This window comes from Phyllobates terribilis, unplaced genomic scaffold (genome assembly GCF_046119375.1).
Source record: "Phyllobates terribilis strain yellow unplaced genomic scaffold, ASM4611937v1 Scaffold_11__3_contigs__length_659146591, whole genome shotgun sequence".
NCBI classification, from domain to species: domain Eukaryota; kingdom Metazoa; phylum Chordata; class Amphibia; order Anura; family Dendrobatidae; genus Phyllobates; species Phyllobates terribilis.
Window position 1 is genome coordinate 8,009,832 of NW_027362771.1, and position 15,130 is coordinate 8,024,961.

At 40.1% G+C, this 15,130-nt stretch overlaps 1 protein-coding gene across 11 annotated transcripts in view; it reads right to left on the bottom strand.

Moving 5' to 3' along the window:
• The window catches only part of TENM2 (teneurin transmembrane protein 2), a 2,544,132-nt gene that overhangs the window by 699,032 nt on the left and 1,829,970 nt on the right, over nt 1–15,130 (bottom strand). For 9 of the 11 annotated variants that reach the window (XM_073651122.1, XM_073651120.1, XM_073651117.1 and 6 more), the window contains one exon: nt 6,642–6,854. In XM_073651122.1, the coding sequence (XP_073507223.1) occupies nt 6,642–6,854 (213 nt within the window). The remainder of the gene's footprint in view (nt 1–6,641; nt 6,855–15,130) is intronic. The other 2 variants (XM_073651119.1, XM_073651114.1) reach the window with 1 other exon arrangement.

The window sequence follows — 15,130 nt, forward strand, 5'->3', positions numbered from 1 at the left end:
GCCCTGCAAAGACAGATGTCACAAATATCTATGAACTCTGATGGTGTGAGAAGCCAGCTCTTCAGTCATTTTTACATACACACATGTAATTAGTGTAAGGGCTATTGTGAAGTCTGGTGGGTAGCAGCCCCTGCAGGAGAACTACTTAGCCCAGGAGAAGCAACCCTGCTCCCCTGAGATTGAGTAGTGCTGGAGATAAAGGAAGCCAGCTTGTGCCTTTGCTGTGGTCGTTATTGGGACAACAGCGAAATCTGTGGGGCTACGCGATTCAAAAAGTGCCCAACTGCCAGACGACGTTAGTTAGGGATGAGGCGAGGGATGTCTATGGAGGATCCTTAGTTGTCAGAGGTGGGAAGAGAGCGGAGGTATTTTCCTGTTAAACCTGAGATGCCGTGGATGCCAAGGTCCAGGCTGAGAGGAGAAGTTTTGGTACACGAATATAGCTATATGCAGTGGAAGTGAGGAGAGCTGCTACACATTGCTGGAAAAGAGCTGGATTCATCACACCATGAGGGGCTGTTGGCTCAGTGTACTGATTAACTGTGGAGAGCTATAATCAATCATCATCATCAGGGCTGCCATTAAGAATTTCAGGGCCCTATACTGGTAAAATTTTGGGGCCCCCTTGAGACTCTGCCCAGGCTCCACCCCAACTCCGCCGCCATAAATAGCCCCCTCACAGGGCCAGAAATAGCCCCCTCACAAAACCAGAAATAGCCCCCTCACAAGGCCAAAAACCCCCTAGCAACCTCCCCCAGTCCTCATACACTGCCTGCTGCTGCCATCGTGGCCTCCTCACACACGCACACACACACAGACACTGACACACACTGTCTGCCTACCTCGTGCTACTGCTGCCGACACCGCCGATGTCTGCCTCTCTGTCCCGGGCGGTCCCAATCCACATGTGGCACACTGCTGCTCTGCTCCAAAATGAAAGTGAGCGTGCAGCATGTCACATGACTGGCGTCAGGACTATGATGGCCAGGTCCCCCCTTTTTCCTTCTGTTCATTGGGCCCCATACAGTAGTAGGGGTAGTAATGCAACTGATGGCGGCCCACATCATCATCATCAACTGCTCAAGTAAAAGTGAGTTTTTCTTCCTATTGCACCGCAAGTCTGGACATTGCTTATTGAGACGGGCTGATCCTGCATCCCTTCCACAACTCTCCCCTCTTTTTCATTCTGCTGGGGACTGCCTGCCGGCCAGCGAAGCCTACCTGACAGTTGTCCGCCGTTACGCCCCAGCTCAGTTGAGGGCGACCCAGACTGAAAACTGGCGTCACTACATACATAATGCTCACAGCTCTCTGCAATTAATTATATATGAGTTTATAAGTTTAACTAAATTACAGAATCAGTGTATTCACCCTTAGCTTTCTCTTGTTGAGGCGTCCAACTTCTCACAGCACAAATTCAGTAGATTACCATGACAATGTAGAAAATCCATGATCGATTGCAACTCACAGCCAGTGGGTAGCTACATAAAGACACATGTAGCATAAATATCTCTGGACAGAGTAACACCAAATCATGTATTTTTTGTCAGTCATCTCACACAGCTACAGAATGTTGGGATATGTCGAGCCATGAGAAAAAGAACAGAATAATATATCTGTATTTCTACACACTGTCCTTGTCAATATTAGATGCTAGGACAGCATGAAATAGGTGATATAATCTCTTTAAAGAAAAAAGGAAATACAAGCAACTTAAAAATGTCATTATTTGCTACTTTAATAATAGTGTTTCATTTTAACTTTGGAGGAATAAAGAATATTGTCTCTGGGGGTTACTCACATGGCTAGTACTTTCTGTTCTAGAACTGACTCACACACTTAAGCAAGTGCAAAGGATTCTGGATGTGTGAATGTAAATGAGCACATAAAGTTACTTGTAGGGCAAAGTTATTAATCATGTCTTCGTGTATATATGGCTTCAATTAAGATTGTTGATAAAATTTGAATTATGAAAAGATACCTTAGGATACATCCTGAAACTGATTATATTCTTACTCAAAGTACCAAGTTTTTTTAAATTAAGCTTGTAACCCCGCTGTTGCTGGAGTGAGCAATTCTGTTGAGAAAGACTATAATAATCTGAAAAACCTTATCCGCCAGGAGAAACAATCTGGTTCTAATGCACCCGGGACGGAATTTGACCTTTTTAGTCACATTTGGCTGTTCAAGCAAACAAAATCTATATTTCCATGCGATGCATAGGGACAAAAAGAAGAAATTTAAATTAATCTGTAAAAACGAAAGCTACGGTGTTTGCTGCTTCTTTCTATAATTTATTTTCTTGGCGCTGTAAGCACATAGCCTACTAATTAATCATACAACAAAGAGGTCCTTGATACTGAACACATTCAGATACATCCTTGGTAAGTTGTGCTCAGTCATAGGCAGCAGCTAATATTTCACTGTTCAATCCAGTTTTTTCATACTATTTGATCTCAGTAATGGTTTACTGATTTTCAGGAAGGAGTTAAAGCTTACATTACTATGTACTGTATATACTGGTTTAATGAACCAATATCATTGCGGTATCATTCAGCTATTTTTAGTATTGGATAGCCACAAAATTATTGTATATCACATAGAAGCATATTGCTCTTGTCATACTATGTTATGGACAGAAGCAAAAAAATATTGTCGTGTTTACACCAACATTTGATTATGTATCCAATATTGCTCTATTCGTCTTCAATACAGACACCAGACATACTATCCATTGTCACAATATTCCTATGAGAAATGAATCTAATCGTTAGTGAAACTGAATATGAGAACTTGCCCCACATTTTAAAATCTGTGTTTACTAAACACTAAAAATAAATTACAAATAATAATAATAATAATAATAATGAATTATTAAAAAAAGGGAAAAAAAATAATTGATATCAAGGGGAACCTATGTACAGCCTCCACTATACTCAGGAGGTGATACAGGAACTTTTTGTTCATGTTATTACCCCCGCCTTACCAAAAAGTAAGTATAATTGCCCTCATATTGTCACATGTGTGTTAGGGCTGGTTGGATTTCATTCTAGTGAAGGAGGGAGAAGAACAGAAGTTGCACATGTAAACATCCTCACCCCTAAGGCAGAGTTCCCATGATGAGTATTTGGTGAGTTTTTGATGATGCAGATTTTCTCCACAATTTATGAATAAATTTGCTAAATTAGGTTACTTGTGTTTTTTCATTGTGTTTATAAATGAATTGTTTGTTTGTAATTTTACATGCGTTTATATTGTAGTTTTTTCAGCTGCAGCTTTTGTCTCTTTTTGGTATGTCATATTTTAAACAAGTTATGGATACTTTGTATTACTTAGTTTTTACAAAGCTTTATTGATAAAGTCATGTGCAGACTACATGCATTTTTACTGCATATCTGCTGCGGAAATGCAATAAAAACAGATATGCGTTTTTTATCTGCAAGAGAAATTAAAATGGTGCAAATTTCAAAACCGCACTGCAGGTCAATTTCAGCGTAAAATAAAAATAAAGGGTAAAATAAAACAGTACAATGGGTACTTTAACAATCACTTATACTTCTGGCCTGTTGTTTTGTCCGTTGAAGATTTGATGATGTATACAAGTAGATATAGACACAAGGGGTCTATAAACGTAAAACCATCTTGTGGTTTTACGTTTAGGATATATTGAGTGTCTTTGGCCAATCTTGGGTCACACTTTTAACTACAAACATGATTTTTTTATGCATTTTCTGTACAAAATATTACAGCTTGTTCAAAACTGCAAGAAAGATCCTATGGTTGACATTTTTAATGTATGGCAAACTCCATCTTGGCGCTGTGCGCAAATCAAGAATTGCTGAACATACAGTGGCATGTAAAAGTTTGGGCACCCCTGGTCAAAATTACTGTTATTGTGAACAGTTCAGCAAGTTGAAGTTGAAATGATCTCTAGAAGGCCTAAAGTTAAAGATGACACATTTCCTTTGTATATTAGGCAAAAAAATATATATATTGTAATTTTTATATATTTTAAAAATTGCAAAAAGGAAAGTGGGTCAATGCAAAAGTTTCAGCACCCTGCATGGTTAGTACCTAGCAGCACCTCTTTTGCAAATATCACAGCTTGTAAAAGCTTTTTGTAGCCAGCCAAGAGTCTTTCAATTCTTGTTTGAGGGATTTTCATCCATTCTTCCTTTGGAAATTCTTCCAGCTCTTTTGAGATTCCTAAGATGTCTTCCATGCACTGCTATTTTGAGGTCTAGCCACAGATTTTCAATGATGTTCAGATCAGGGGACTGTGAGGGCCATTTTAAAACCTTCAACTTGAGCCTTTTGAGGTAGCTTATTGTGAATTTTGACATGTATTTAGGATCATTATCTATTTGTAGAAGCCATCCTCTTTTCAACTTCAGCTTTTTTACAGATGGGGTTATGCATGCATGAAGAATTTGATCAATTTTCAATGCATGCATTCTTCCCCCTTCCTGTGAAATGTTGCTCGTGTCATTGGCTGCAACACAGCCCCAAAGCATAATTGTTCCACCCCCATGCTTAATGGTTGGCAAGAAGTTATTTTCCTGAAATTCTGTGCCCTTCATACCTTTGATCATTGTGGCCAAAGAGTTCTATTTTAACCTCACCGGTCCACAGGACTTGTTTCCAAAATACATCAGGCTTGTTTAGTTGTTCTTTTGCATACTTCTGACACTGAATTTTATGGTGAGGACGCAGGAGAGGTTTTCTTCTGATGACTCCTCCATGAAGGCCATATTTGTGCAGGTGTCTGTGAACAGCAGAACAATGTACCACAACTTCATAGTCTGCTAAATCTTTCTGAAGGTCTTTTGCAGTCAAGCGGGGCTTCTGATTTGCCTCTCTAGCAATCCTACGAGCAGCTCTCACTGACTTTTTGCCCGATCTTCTTACATTTTGAAGGAGCAACTTGAAAACGCTTTGCTATCTTCTTATAGCCTTCTCCTGCTTTGTGGGCCTCTGCCATTTTTATTTTCAGAGTGCAGCTGTTTAGAAGAACCCATGGCTGCTGTTTTTGGCACAAGGTTAGATGAAGCTGAATTTTTATAAAGCTGGGAAATTTGCATCACCTGGCCTTCCTAAGGATGATAGTGAACGAGCCATGACCCTAACAGGTTTATTAAGGTAAACTTATCTGAACACACAAATCTCCAAGGGTGCCCAAACTTTTGCATCAGTCCATGATCTTTTTGTAATTTTTAAAATGTAAAAAATGACAATATATTTTTTTTACTAAAATATAAAGGAAATGTGTCATCTTTAACTTTAGCCATTTTAAAGATAATTTCATCTCCAATTTGCTTAAATGTTCACAATAACAGTAATTTTGACCAGGGGTGCTCAAATTTTTCCATGCCACTGTATAGCTGATATAAATAAAAAGAAAACTGTGCATATATTGGGCGCAACCAAGCATTTTTTTAGACAAACACAATGGCAGCTTAGAAATTTTTAATTTTTCTGGGAATTGAAAAGGCTAATAACCCCAAATGAGGCGGTGACTAGCATAAAGTCCCGCTTAATAGGTAGGCATTTTGGCTAGTGCAGCTCAATACTTGCTTTCCTAATGGCATGAATTTCTATAATGACTTATTATATATTTAGTAATTGGGTATAGCATAGCCTTCTCCATATATTTGATTTGATCTATAACCACTCAATGTTATATGAAATTAAATTTTGTTTATTCATATGTAAATATTTATGACATAATATGTGATGGGTGTGGTCTTTGCTTTTAAAAGGATTTGCTGTCTGCATTGTTTATGATATGACTAAGACCACTTAACTGCCGAAACGTGTCATTGTTACTGCTTTTCCCTGACAGGCATATTGAAGTTTAATGAAGATTAAATAAAGAATTTACATATTTTTTATATTAATCCAACAGCACTTTTCCTATTTTCATTAGTGTGCAGTGCCGAGATTGATCTTCGCGCGCTTGACGAATGGCGTATTGAGGCATTAGATATCGACATCAAACAGTAGTAAGTTAGTTCAAAACACACACTTTTGTTTACGGCAAATAAGCTGCTGAATGATTTATTTTTACTGTCCATCAAACAGTAATATTTTTTGTCACTTATCCCTTTTAGATTCTGCTGATAACTTCACACCATTTTTGCAGCCTGTCTTGGTCATAATGCTGTTTTTTTTGTCATTACATGTTGCTATCAGTGTTAAACTCTATTATATTACATTGGCATTTGCTTAAGAACAGTGGCCAAACCTTTTTTATTCAATTTGACATGCTTAAAAGCATTTGGCCAAAGTTCTGTATTACAAGACATGATCATTGTCAAAAGCAATGCCCCATTAAGGTTTGCCTCAACTGCTGTAAAAACAAATCCTAATTGCCTACTATGGAAACAGAGAATGACTGAATGTTATAAAACAGTCTTAACAAGTCGGCCCATTTTGTGGGAAGACATTTTTTAATGTTACAGTTGGCAGGATTACTATAACACAAAATTTTAGCCATTCAGAAATACAAGGCATGTCTCCGTATTACACTAACAGTTTACATATTTGTTATCAAGTTGTATTATGCAGTTGTAAAATGAAGGCTCCCTTGATGGAACAAAACACAACAGCGATATGTTGTATGAGAATAAAGCAATATGTGCCTCTTTCGATGCCCGTCGTTTGCCTACCAATGGTGCAGTGTTCCCCATTCCATCCCTCTCTGCATTCACATTTTCCATCTTTGCAAGTCCCATGTTCAGTGCAGCGAGGGTGGCAAACACGTTGGTCACATGCCACCCCAGTCCACCCTTCTTCACAACGACATGCTCCGCCAACACAAACACCATGAGTGCCACAGTCCACAGAGCATACCTCTGCAACAAACAAGAATAAATCATAAAAATACAAAACTGCAACCAAATCACAAAAATAAAGATTGTTCAAGGACATAGTCATTGCATCTGACTTATTATGGCCACAATGTCGTCATTAATACAGCACATGTACAGTGTGCAAAAGCTACAAAAATTCATATACTCCATGTATCACACTCAAAATGTACTAAATCGGCTCTATTCAATAAAAGAAAACAGTTATTTACAGTGACCATATAAACAATTTAAGCAGAAGTTACTCTACCAGATCTATATGTCTATCTACAACATATATCTCATTTATTTATCTACAGTATCTAAAGTTTCTCAACTATTGCATATAGCTACTATATGTAATGTATCCTTATTTACTGTATCCACCTACAGTACCTATCTATCTATCTAATAAGAAAAAATGTGAAGAAAAAAATCTAAAAGCAGCACAAAAAAGTCAGGTGCAAAGCCCCCAAGGGTACGTACCAGACCTATGAAGTATCCAAAAAAATTAGAGGCATGGCTTGAGAAAGGTCAACAATTTGGTACCGAAACATCGCTACAGCCACATTGGCTATTAAACAACAACTTTTTTGCACTTTATGCTTGCTTGTGTGCTGCCTCTAATTTTTTGGATATCTATCTATCTATCTATCTATCTATCTATCTATCTATCTATCTATCTTTCTATCTATCCCATATCTATCTATCTATCTATCTATCTATCTATCTATCTATCTATCTATCCCATATCTATCTATCTATCTATCTAGAAAAAATAAAATCCAAACAGCACCAGCAAACACACTAACTTCAAGCGGGTGCACGTCCTCCTGGCATAGACCAAACCAATAGATAGACATCAAAAAATTGAAGACAGCACTCCTATGGAAATGTAAGTGATTTATTAGCTCAAAGGAGCTCTTTTGAGCTAATAAATCACTTGAATTTCCATAGGAGTGCTGTCTTCAATTTTTTGATGTCTATCTATCTATCTATCTATCTTTCCCATATTTATCTCATATCTATCTATTTATCTATCAATCCCATATACAGCTCTGGCAAAAATTAAGAGACCACTGAACAGTTTTCTATTGGAAAGCAAGCCAAGACGCATGAAAGCTGTGATTAAAAATCATGGTTAGTCCACCAAATATTGATTTCTGAACTGTTCCTGAGTTAAAACATGAGTAATTTGAGGTCTGAAAGCACTGTTTCTTTTTTAGTATTTTGACGCTTTATTATTTGCTGCAAATAAATACAAAATTTTTAACTTTGAATTTCGGAGACATGTTGTTAGTAGTTTATAGAATAAAAAACAACAATGTACATTTTACTCAAAAATATACCTATAAAGAGAAAAATCAGAGAAAATGAAAATTTTGCAGTGGTCTCTTAATTTTTGCCAGAGCTGTATATCTATCTATAGATAGATAGTAATGTCGTTCCTCCAGACGCTTAGATATTCCTCTTTGCCTTTGTGTACCATCTTTCAGATTTCCCCTTTTGTCAGGCCATGCAGGTTGGTGGCTTGGTCAGGCTGGTTTGGGGTGATTTGTGTTAGAGGGCTTCATTCTCCTAGGGCTTCCTGGTGTGGCAAAGCTTTGTGATGGTAGGAGCTGTGACTACTACTTTGTGGATGAGCCTTGAATGATAGCGCCTTGTTCTAGATAGAAAGGTGGAGCGGGAATCTGCCTACCTCTGCTCGGCAGGCGCTTTTTGATGTGCTCTGATGGAATTGGAGGAGGTGTTTGCAGAATTCTAGGTGGAATATTTCTGTTGGTCCAGCATCCCACTTTGACCAGTTTGGGTATGAGACTGGACCCTAGACTTTGCTGCTGTACAGAAGGATTGGGGCAATGATGGTATCAAAGATTTTTAACCAGACTATTACAGGTGCCTTGAGCTGGTACAAATGTCTTCTGATGGCATAGAAGGCTTTGCACGCCTTGTCTTTCAGCAACTGTATGGCTTGCTTAAAGCTCTCTGATTGGCTGAGTTCTAGGCCAAGGTAGGTGTACTTGTTGGTTTCCATAAGTGGACAGCTGTCTATTATGAAAAAGGGGGTGGCCTGCTGGTTTCTGCTTTCCTTTCTGGAACATCATGATATTTGTTTTCTTCTGGTTGATTCACAGTGCCCATGTGGTGCTGAAGGTCTCTAAGATTTTCAGAAGATCTTGGAGGCCTTTTTTCAGTTGGTGATAACAGCACAAGGTCATCAGCATACAGCAGAAATTTCACTTCTGTGTCAAAGAGAGTGAGTCCTGGTGCTGAGGAGGACTCCAGATCTACCACCAGCTCATTGATGTAAATGTTGAAGCACATTGGACTGATGTTGCAGCCCTGTCTCATTCCTGGGCTCTGTTGGAAATAAGCCATCCTCCTTCCATTTACCCTCACGCTGCAGCTGTTCTCAGTGTAGGAGCTTCGGATTACATCATATGTTTTGCCTCCCATTCCGCTTCTCAGCAGTTTTAGGAATAGTCTTGGGTGCCACACTGAGTTGAATGCCTTCTTGAAGTCCACAAGCACGTGTTTCTTGATGAGGCTGTGCAGGGTGTAGATGTGGTCTGTGTTGCGGTGGTTTGGCACAAAGCCTTCTTGGCTTTTGCTGAGGACATTGTGTTGGCTGAGGAAGGTGAGGATCCTCTTATTCAGGACGCAGTTGAAGAGTTTCCCCAGGTTACTGCTGACACATATTCCCAAGGTAGTTTGCGGGGTCATACTTGTCCCCGTTTTTGTGTATCGGGGTTATGACTCCTTGGCTCCAGTTCCATTGTTCCCACAAGCTGTTGTCTTCGAGGGCATCTTGAAGTTGGAGGAGTTTGGTGGAAATGTGGTTTTGCTCTTTATTTTGAGGATGGATTTGTAATTTCGTTGTATGGTGTGGTAGGCTTCTCTCAGAGTGGGGGGGTTTGGGTTTCTTTGTTTTTTATTTGAGGCCGTTCTTCGGGCCTTACTTGTAGTTTTATATTCCTTGTCAAACCAGTTGTTGGGATTTTGCTTACTCAGCCTCTTGTTGCTGCATCTTTTCAGGTCGGACATTTCTGCCTTAGCATAGAGTATATCGTTAAGGTCCTAGTAAGGTAAGTGTACTCCTTCTGGGTTAAGCTCATACACGTTATTATGAAAGCGTTGGAGATTATCCTTGATCTCTGGTCTGTTGATGGCATCTGTATATTTTGGGGCCGACATCTTGGACCATTTGAAGGAAGGAGGCAAGCTAAAGCAGCTGATCTGCTGTGGAGTTTGTGAGGGTGATTTATTTGTGGATTTGATGTATAGGAGCAGTTGGTTGTGGCCTGACAGATATGTTTGTGGGGTGACTATAAAATTTGCCAATGCTTGTAGGGTCTATATCTGTAATGGCATAGTCTATCACGCTGCTGCCTACATGGGAGTTTAGGATGTGTCTTCCCAACGAGTCTCCCTTGATGCGGCCGTTAAGGATATGGTGTCCGAGGCTTCGGCATAGGTTCAGCAGTGTTCTGCCACTTTTATTGACTGTGCCATCATAGCTGTTCCTCTTGGTGTGCACTGGGTTGTCACAGACTGTATATTAATGTTTTTCAATCTTTGACTGTATTCTTAGTCGTCTGTTTTACATCCAAAAACGGAGGTATTCAGGCCCTGGATGTTCCAGCTACTAATGATTAGAGGTGGCATTATATGGGTATATACCTTGTAATGAGCTGCCCTGCATAGGACAATTTGGGTTGTTGACTGGTGACCATGTTATAGACAATTGGTCCACTCGCATGAGTTTTTTGCACAGAGAGCTGAGCATGGTCTTTATCTCCTCCATGTCACTGTTCTGCTTTACTCTGTGTGTGATGGGTGGTGTTTTCCACGGCTTGTGTCTCTCATGGCCTAATTTTGGGTACAGGTTCCAGTTTGTTGAGTATATTCAGTTTTAGGTTGATTTGTTGGCAGTGCTCTTTCCACAGGTTTTTGGTTCATGAGGATATCATGTCCTGGGACTGTTGAGCACTATGTCTTTCAGTTCTTTGGCAAGAAGGCTGACTCCTAGGCTGTTGAGATGTTTATCATCATACAAGTGATCGAGGTTTATGGTGGGATGTTGTGCCAGAGTGATGTCTGGCGTTGAGGGGATCTTGGCTTCTAGCTCTCTGTTGACGTCTTGGGTGATGTGTTGGGGAACATCTTTTCTTGGCAGCAGAGAAGAAAGGATGAACTTACAGCCAGCGAACTTCTGTCACGTGGTCTTTGCTAGCTGGCACAATTGTCCTGCTACTTGCTGGTGTTAGTCCTGGAGGTTGTTGGTGCCTGTATGTATTATGATGTGGTTTGGGTCAGTGAAATATGGATTATTGATTATGGCTGTTGCTTGTTCTATGGTTGAGCAGCGAATTTTGGAAACCCTTTTACCTGGGAAGAGTCGTCTTGTGTTAAGATATTTTCTGTTGGAGTCTATAATCAGGACTATATCTGGACGTGGAGACTGGCTGCTTCCGTGTGGTCTTTTGTTTGCATTCTGCTTGCTGCTCTGTCGTATTGTGGTGGCCTGCTGTCGTTATAGGCTTGGGGTTTTTATAATTTTGGGCTCTGGCCCACCCTGCATTTCTGGGTTATTTTCTGCTTTACTCTCGATATTTAGACAGTTATTTAAGTTATTGGTGTTGTGGCTGCTGACTCTCATTTTATCTGCATCGCTCTTTTTCCCTGGTTCCCCCTATTAAGTTAGGGGTGACATCTGGCTCTTTAGCTTTGTGATCTCTCCTCTTAGTTTTGCATTTTCTTGCGGCACTTCATGTAGTTCATGTTTGATTTCCTGCACAACTGAGTCCAGTACACACTTCATTCTGGTTGTCTCTGCATCTGTGTGGTCATTTGTTTTTCTTTGGAGTTGTTCCTTAAAAAGTGTGAAGTCCCTCTCCAGCTGTGACAGGCAATCTCTGAGGGTCTCCAGTGAGGGGGGGGGGTGTATCATTAGGACTTTGGGCAGCAAGGGGATCTCTGGTGGTCCTCTTTGTAGAGGTGGACCCTTTGCTGTTTCTACATGCTGGCCTTACTTCTTTATGTGTTTGAGCCTTGACCTTAATATGGGGAACATGTTCGTCAAACGATTGAAGGTTGACCTCGATCTTCGTCCTTAAGAGTAAAGTCAGCAAAGAGGGCTTCTGGTTTTTGTCTGATGGTGGATTGTTTTATGGACTTTCTTGCACCAATGCACTTGTGACCTCTTGGATATGTTATCTACATGATGCCCGAGTCTCTGCTCTCTGCTGTCTGCTGTGGCTACATACTGATCTCTATACTGACTGCTTTGCACACTCTTGGCATTCTCTTGATGAGCTTCAAGAGGTAGTCACCGTAAATGGTCATCCAACAATCTTGAAGGAGTTCCCAGAGATGCTTAGCACTTGTTGGCCCTTTTGCCTTCACTCTGCGGTCCAGCTCACCCCAAACCATCTCGATTGGGTTCAGGTCTGGTGACTGTGGAGGCCAGGTCATCTGGCGTAGCACCCCATCACTCTCCTTCTTGGTCAAATAGCCCTTACACAGCCTGGAGGTGTGTTTGGGGTCATTGTCCTGTTGAAAAATAAATGATGGTCCAACTAAACGCAAACAGGATGGAATAGCATGCCGCTGCAAGATGCTGTGGTAGCCAGGCTGGTTCAGTATGCCTTCAATTTTGAATAAATCCCCAACAGTGTCACCAGCAAAGCACCCTCCACCATCACACCTCCTCCTCCATACTTCATGGTGGGATCCAGGCATGTAGAGTCCATCCGTTCACATTTTCTGCGTCGCACAAAGACACGGTGGTTGGAACCAAAGATCTCAAATTTGGACTCATCAGACCAAAGCACAGATTTCCACTGGTCTAATGTCCATTCCTTGTGTTCTTTAGCCCAAACAAGTCTCTTCTGCTTGCTACCTGTCCTTAGCAGTGGTTTCCTAGCAGCTATTTTACCATGAAGGCCTGCTGCACAAAGTCTCCTCTTAACAGTTGTTGAAGAGATGTGTCTTCTGCTAGAACTCTGTGTGGCCTTGACATGGTCTCTAATCTGAGCTGCTGTTAACCTGCGATTTCTGAGGCTGGTGACTCGGATAAACTTATCCTCAGAAGCAGAGGTGACTCTTGGTCTTCCTTTCCTGGGGCGTTCCTCATGTGAGCCAGTTTCTTTGTAGCGCTTGATCGTTTTTGCAACTGCACTTGGGGACACTTTCAAAGTTTTCCCAATTTTTCGGACTGACCGACCTTCATTTCTTAAAGTGATGATGGCCACTCGTTTTTCTTTACTTAGTTGCTTTTTTCTTGCCATAATACAAATTGTAACAGTCTATTCAGTAGGACTATCAGCTGTGTATCCACCAGACTTCTGCACAACACAACTAATGGTCCCAACCCCATAAGGCAAGAAATCCCACTTATTAAACCTGACAGGGCACACATGTGAAGTGAAAACCATTTCCAGTGACTACCTCTTGAAGCTCATCAAGAGGATGCCAAGAGTGTGCAAAGCAGTCATCAAAGCAAAAGGTGGCTACTTTGAAGAACCTAGAATATAAGACATATTTTCAGTTGTTTCACACTTTTTTGTTAAGTATATAATTCCACATGTGTTAATTCACAGTTTTGATGCCTTCAGTGTGAATGTACAATTTTCATAGTCATAAAAATACAGAAAAAACTTTAAATGAGAATGTGTGTCCAAACTTTTGGTCTGTACTGTACACATATATATATATATATATATATAATGTTAATGCAGGGACTTTCATTGGGTATTCAGTGTGTGAAAGAGGCATATTTCATGAAGAAATGTATGCAGCTAGAATTTGGAATGGATTTTCCTGAATTGCAGCCTTTATGGAGCACATATGGATTTATTTCCACAAGTACATTAGAATGTTATCCATCTATCTGCAGGGGAGCTACTTGGTAAGCATTTTTGCAGGTCAGCTTTTCCTATCAGAACCCGCAGTGGGTTATAAAAGTCTCTATGACTTCTGTTTCTGCTAACTATACATATAATGGAATCAATGGCCTATTCTATCGCTTAGGCTCAAAAAGATTCTAAAGCTAAATATTAACCAGGAAATCCTCAACAATTAGCTAATGTATAATGAAAATATACTATAAGAAGTATTCCACTGTATTCATATGTATGATTAGTATTCTAAAATGTAATACTGGATTGTCCTGAATTATTTATTAACATTTTAAATTTGCAAGTATCTATTATAATAAGGAACGCAATGATGTAAATTTATGATGAAAAATATACCAGAATTCTGTCCCAAATCGCACCAATACAAGTGGAGTACATGGTGAGTACTAGATTTATTAACTATTTTGGGACTCTTTTATTCCTATCTCAACAGTTTTGATTTTAAGGACTGCTCGATACCCCATTGTATAAAACAGGATTACACTTAGTACACTTAGAATTGATCAGAAACTTTTTCTAATGAATATCATTGGGAAACGAAAATGCCTAAAATCCTGATGTGCAAATTAAGAAGAAGTATTAGATGCCATATAAGAAAGTTTGTGGATACAGCTCTCTCCACCCAATATATACAGTCATGGCCAAAAGTTTTGAGAATGACACCAAAATTATATTTTCACATGATCTGCTGGCCTCTGGTTTTCATTAGTGTTTGTCTGATGTTTATATCACATACAGAAATATAATTGCAATCATATTATGAGTACCAATAGGTTATATTGACAGTTAGAATGAGTTAATGCAGCAAGTCAATATTTGCAGTATTGCCCCTTCTTCTTTAAGACCTCTGTAATTCTCCCTGGCATGCTCTCAATCAACTTTTGGACCAAATCCTGACTGATAGCAGTCCATTCTTGCATAATCAATGCTTGCATTTTGCCAGAATTTGTTGGTTTTTGTTTGTCCACCCGTCTCTTGATGATTGACCACAAGTTCTCAATGGGATTAAGATCTGGGGAGTTTCCAGGCCATGGACCCAAAATCTCTATGTTTTGTTCCATGAGCCATTTAGTTATCACCTTTGCTTTATGGCAAGGTGCTCCATCATGCTGGAAAAGGCATTGTTAGGCGCCAAACTGCTCTTGGACGGTTGGGAGAAGTTGCTCTTGGAGGACATTCTGGTACCATTCTTTATTCATGGCTGTGTTTTTAGGCAAGACTGTGAGTGAGCCGATTCCCTTGGCTGAGAAGCCACCCCACACATGAATGGTTTCAGGATGCTTTACAGTTGGCATGAGACAAGACTGGTGGTAGCGCTCACCTCTTCTTCTCCGAATAAGCTGTTTTCCAGATGTCCCAAAC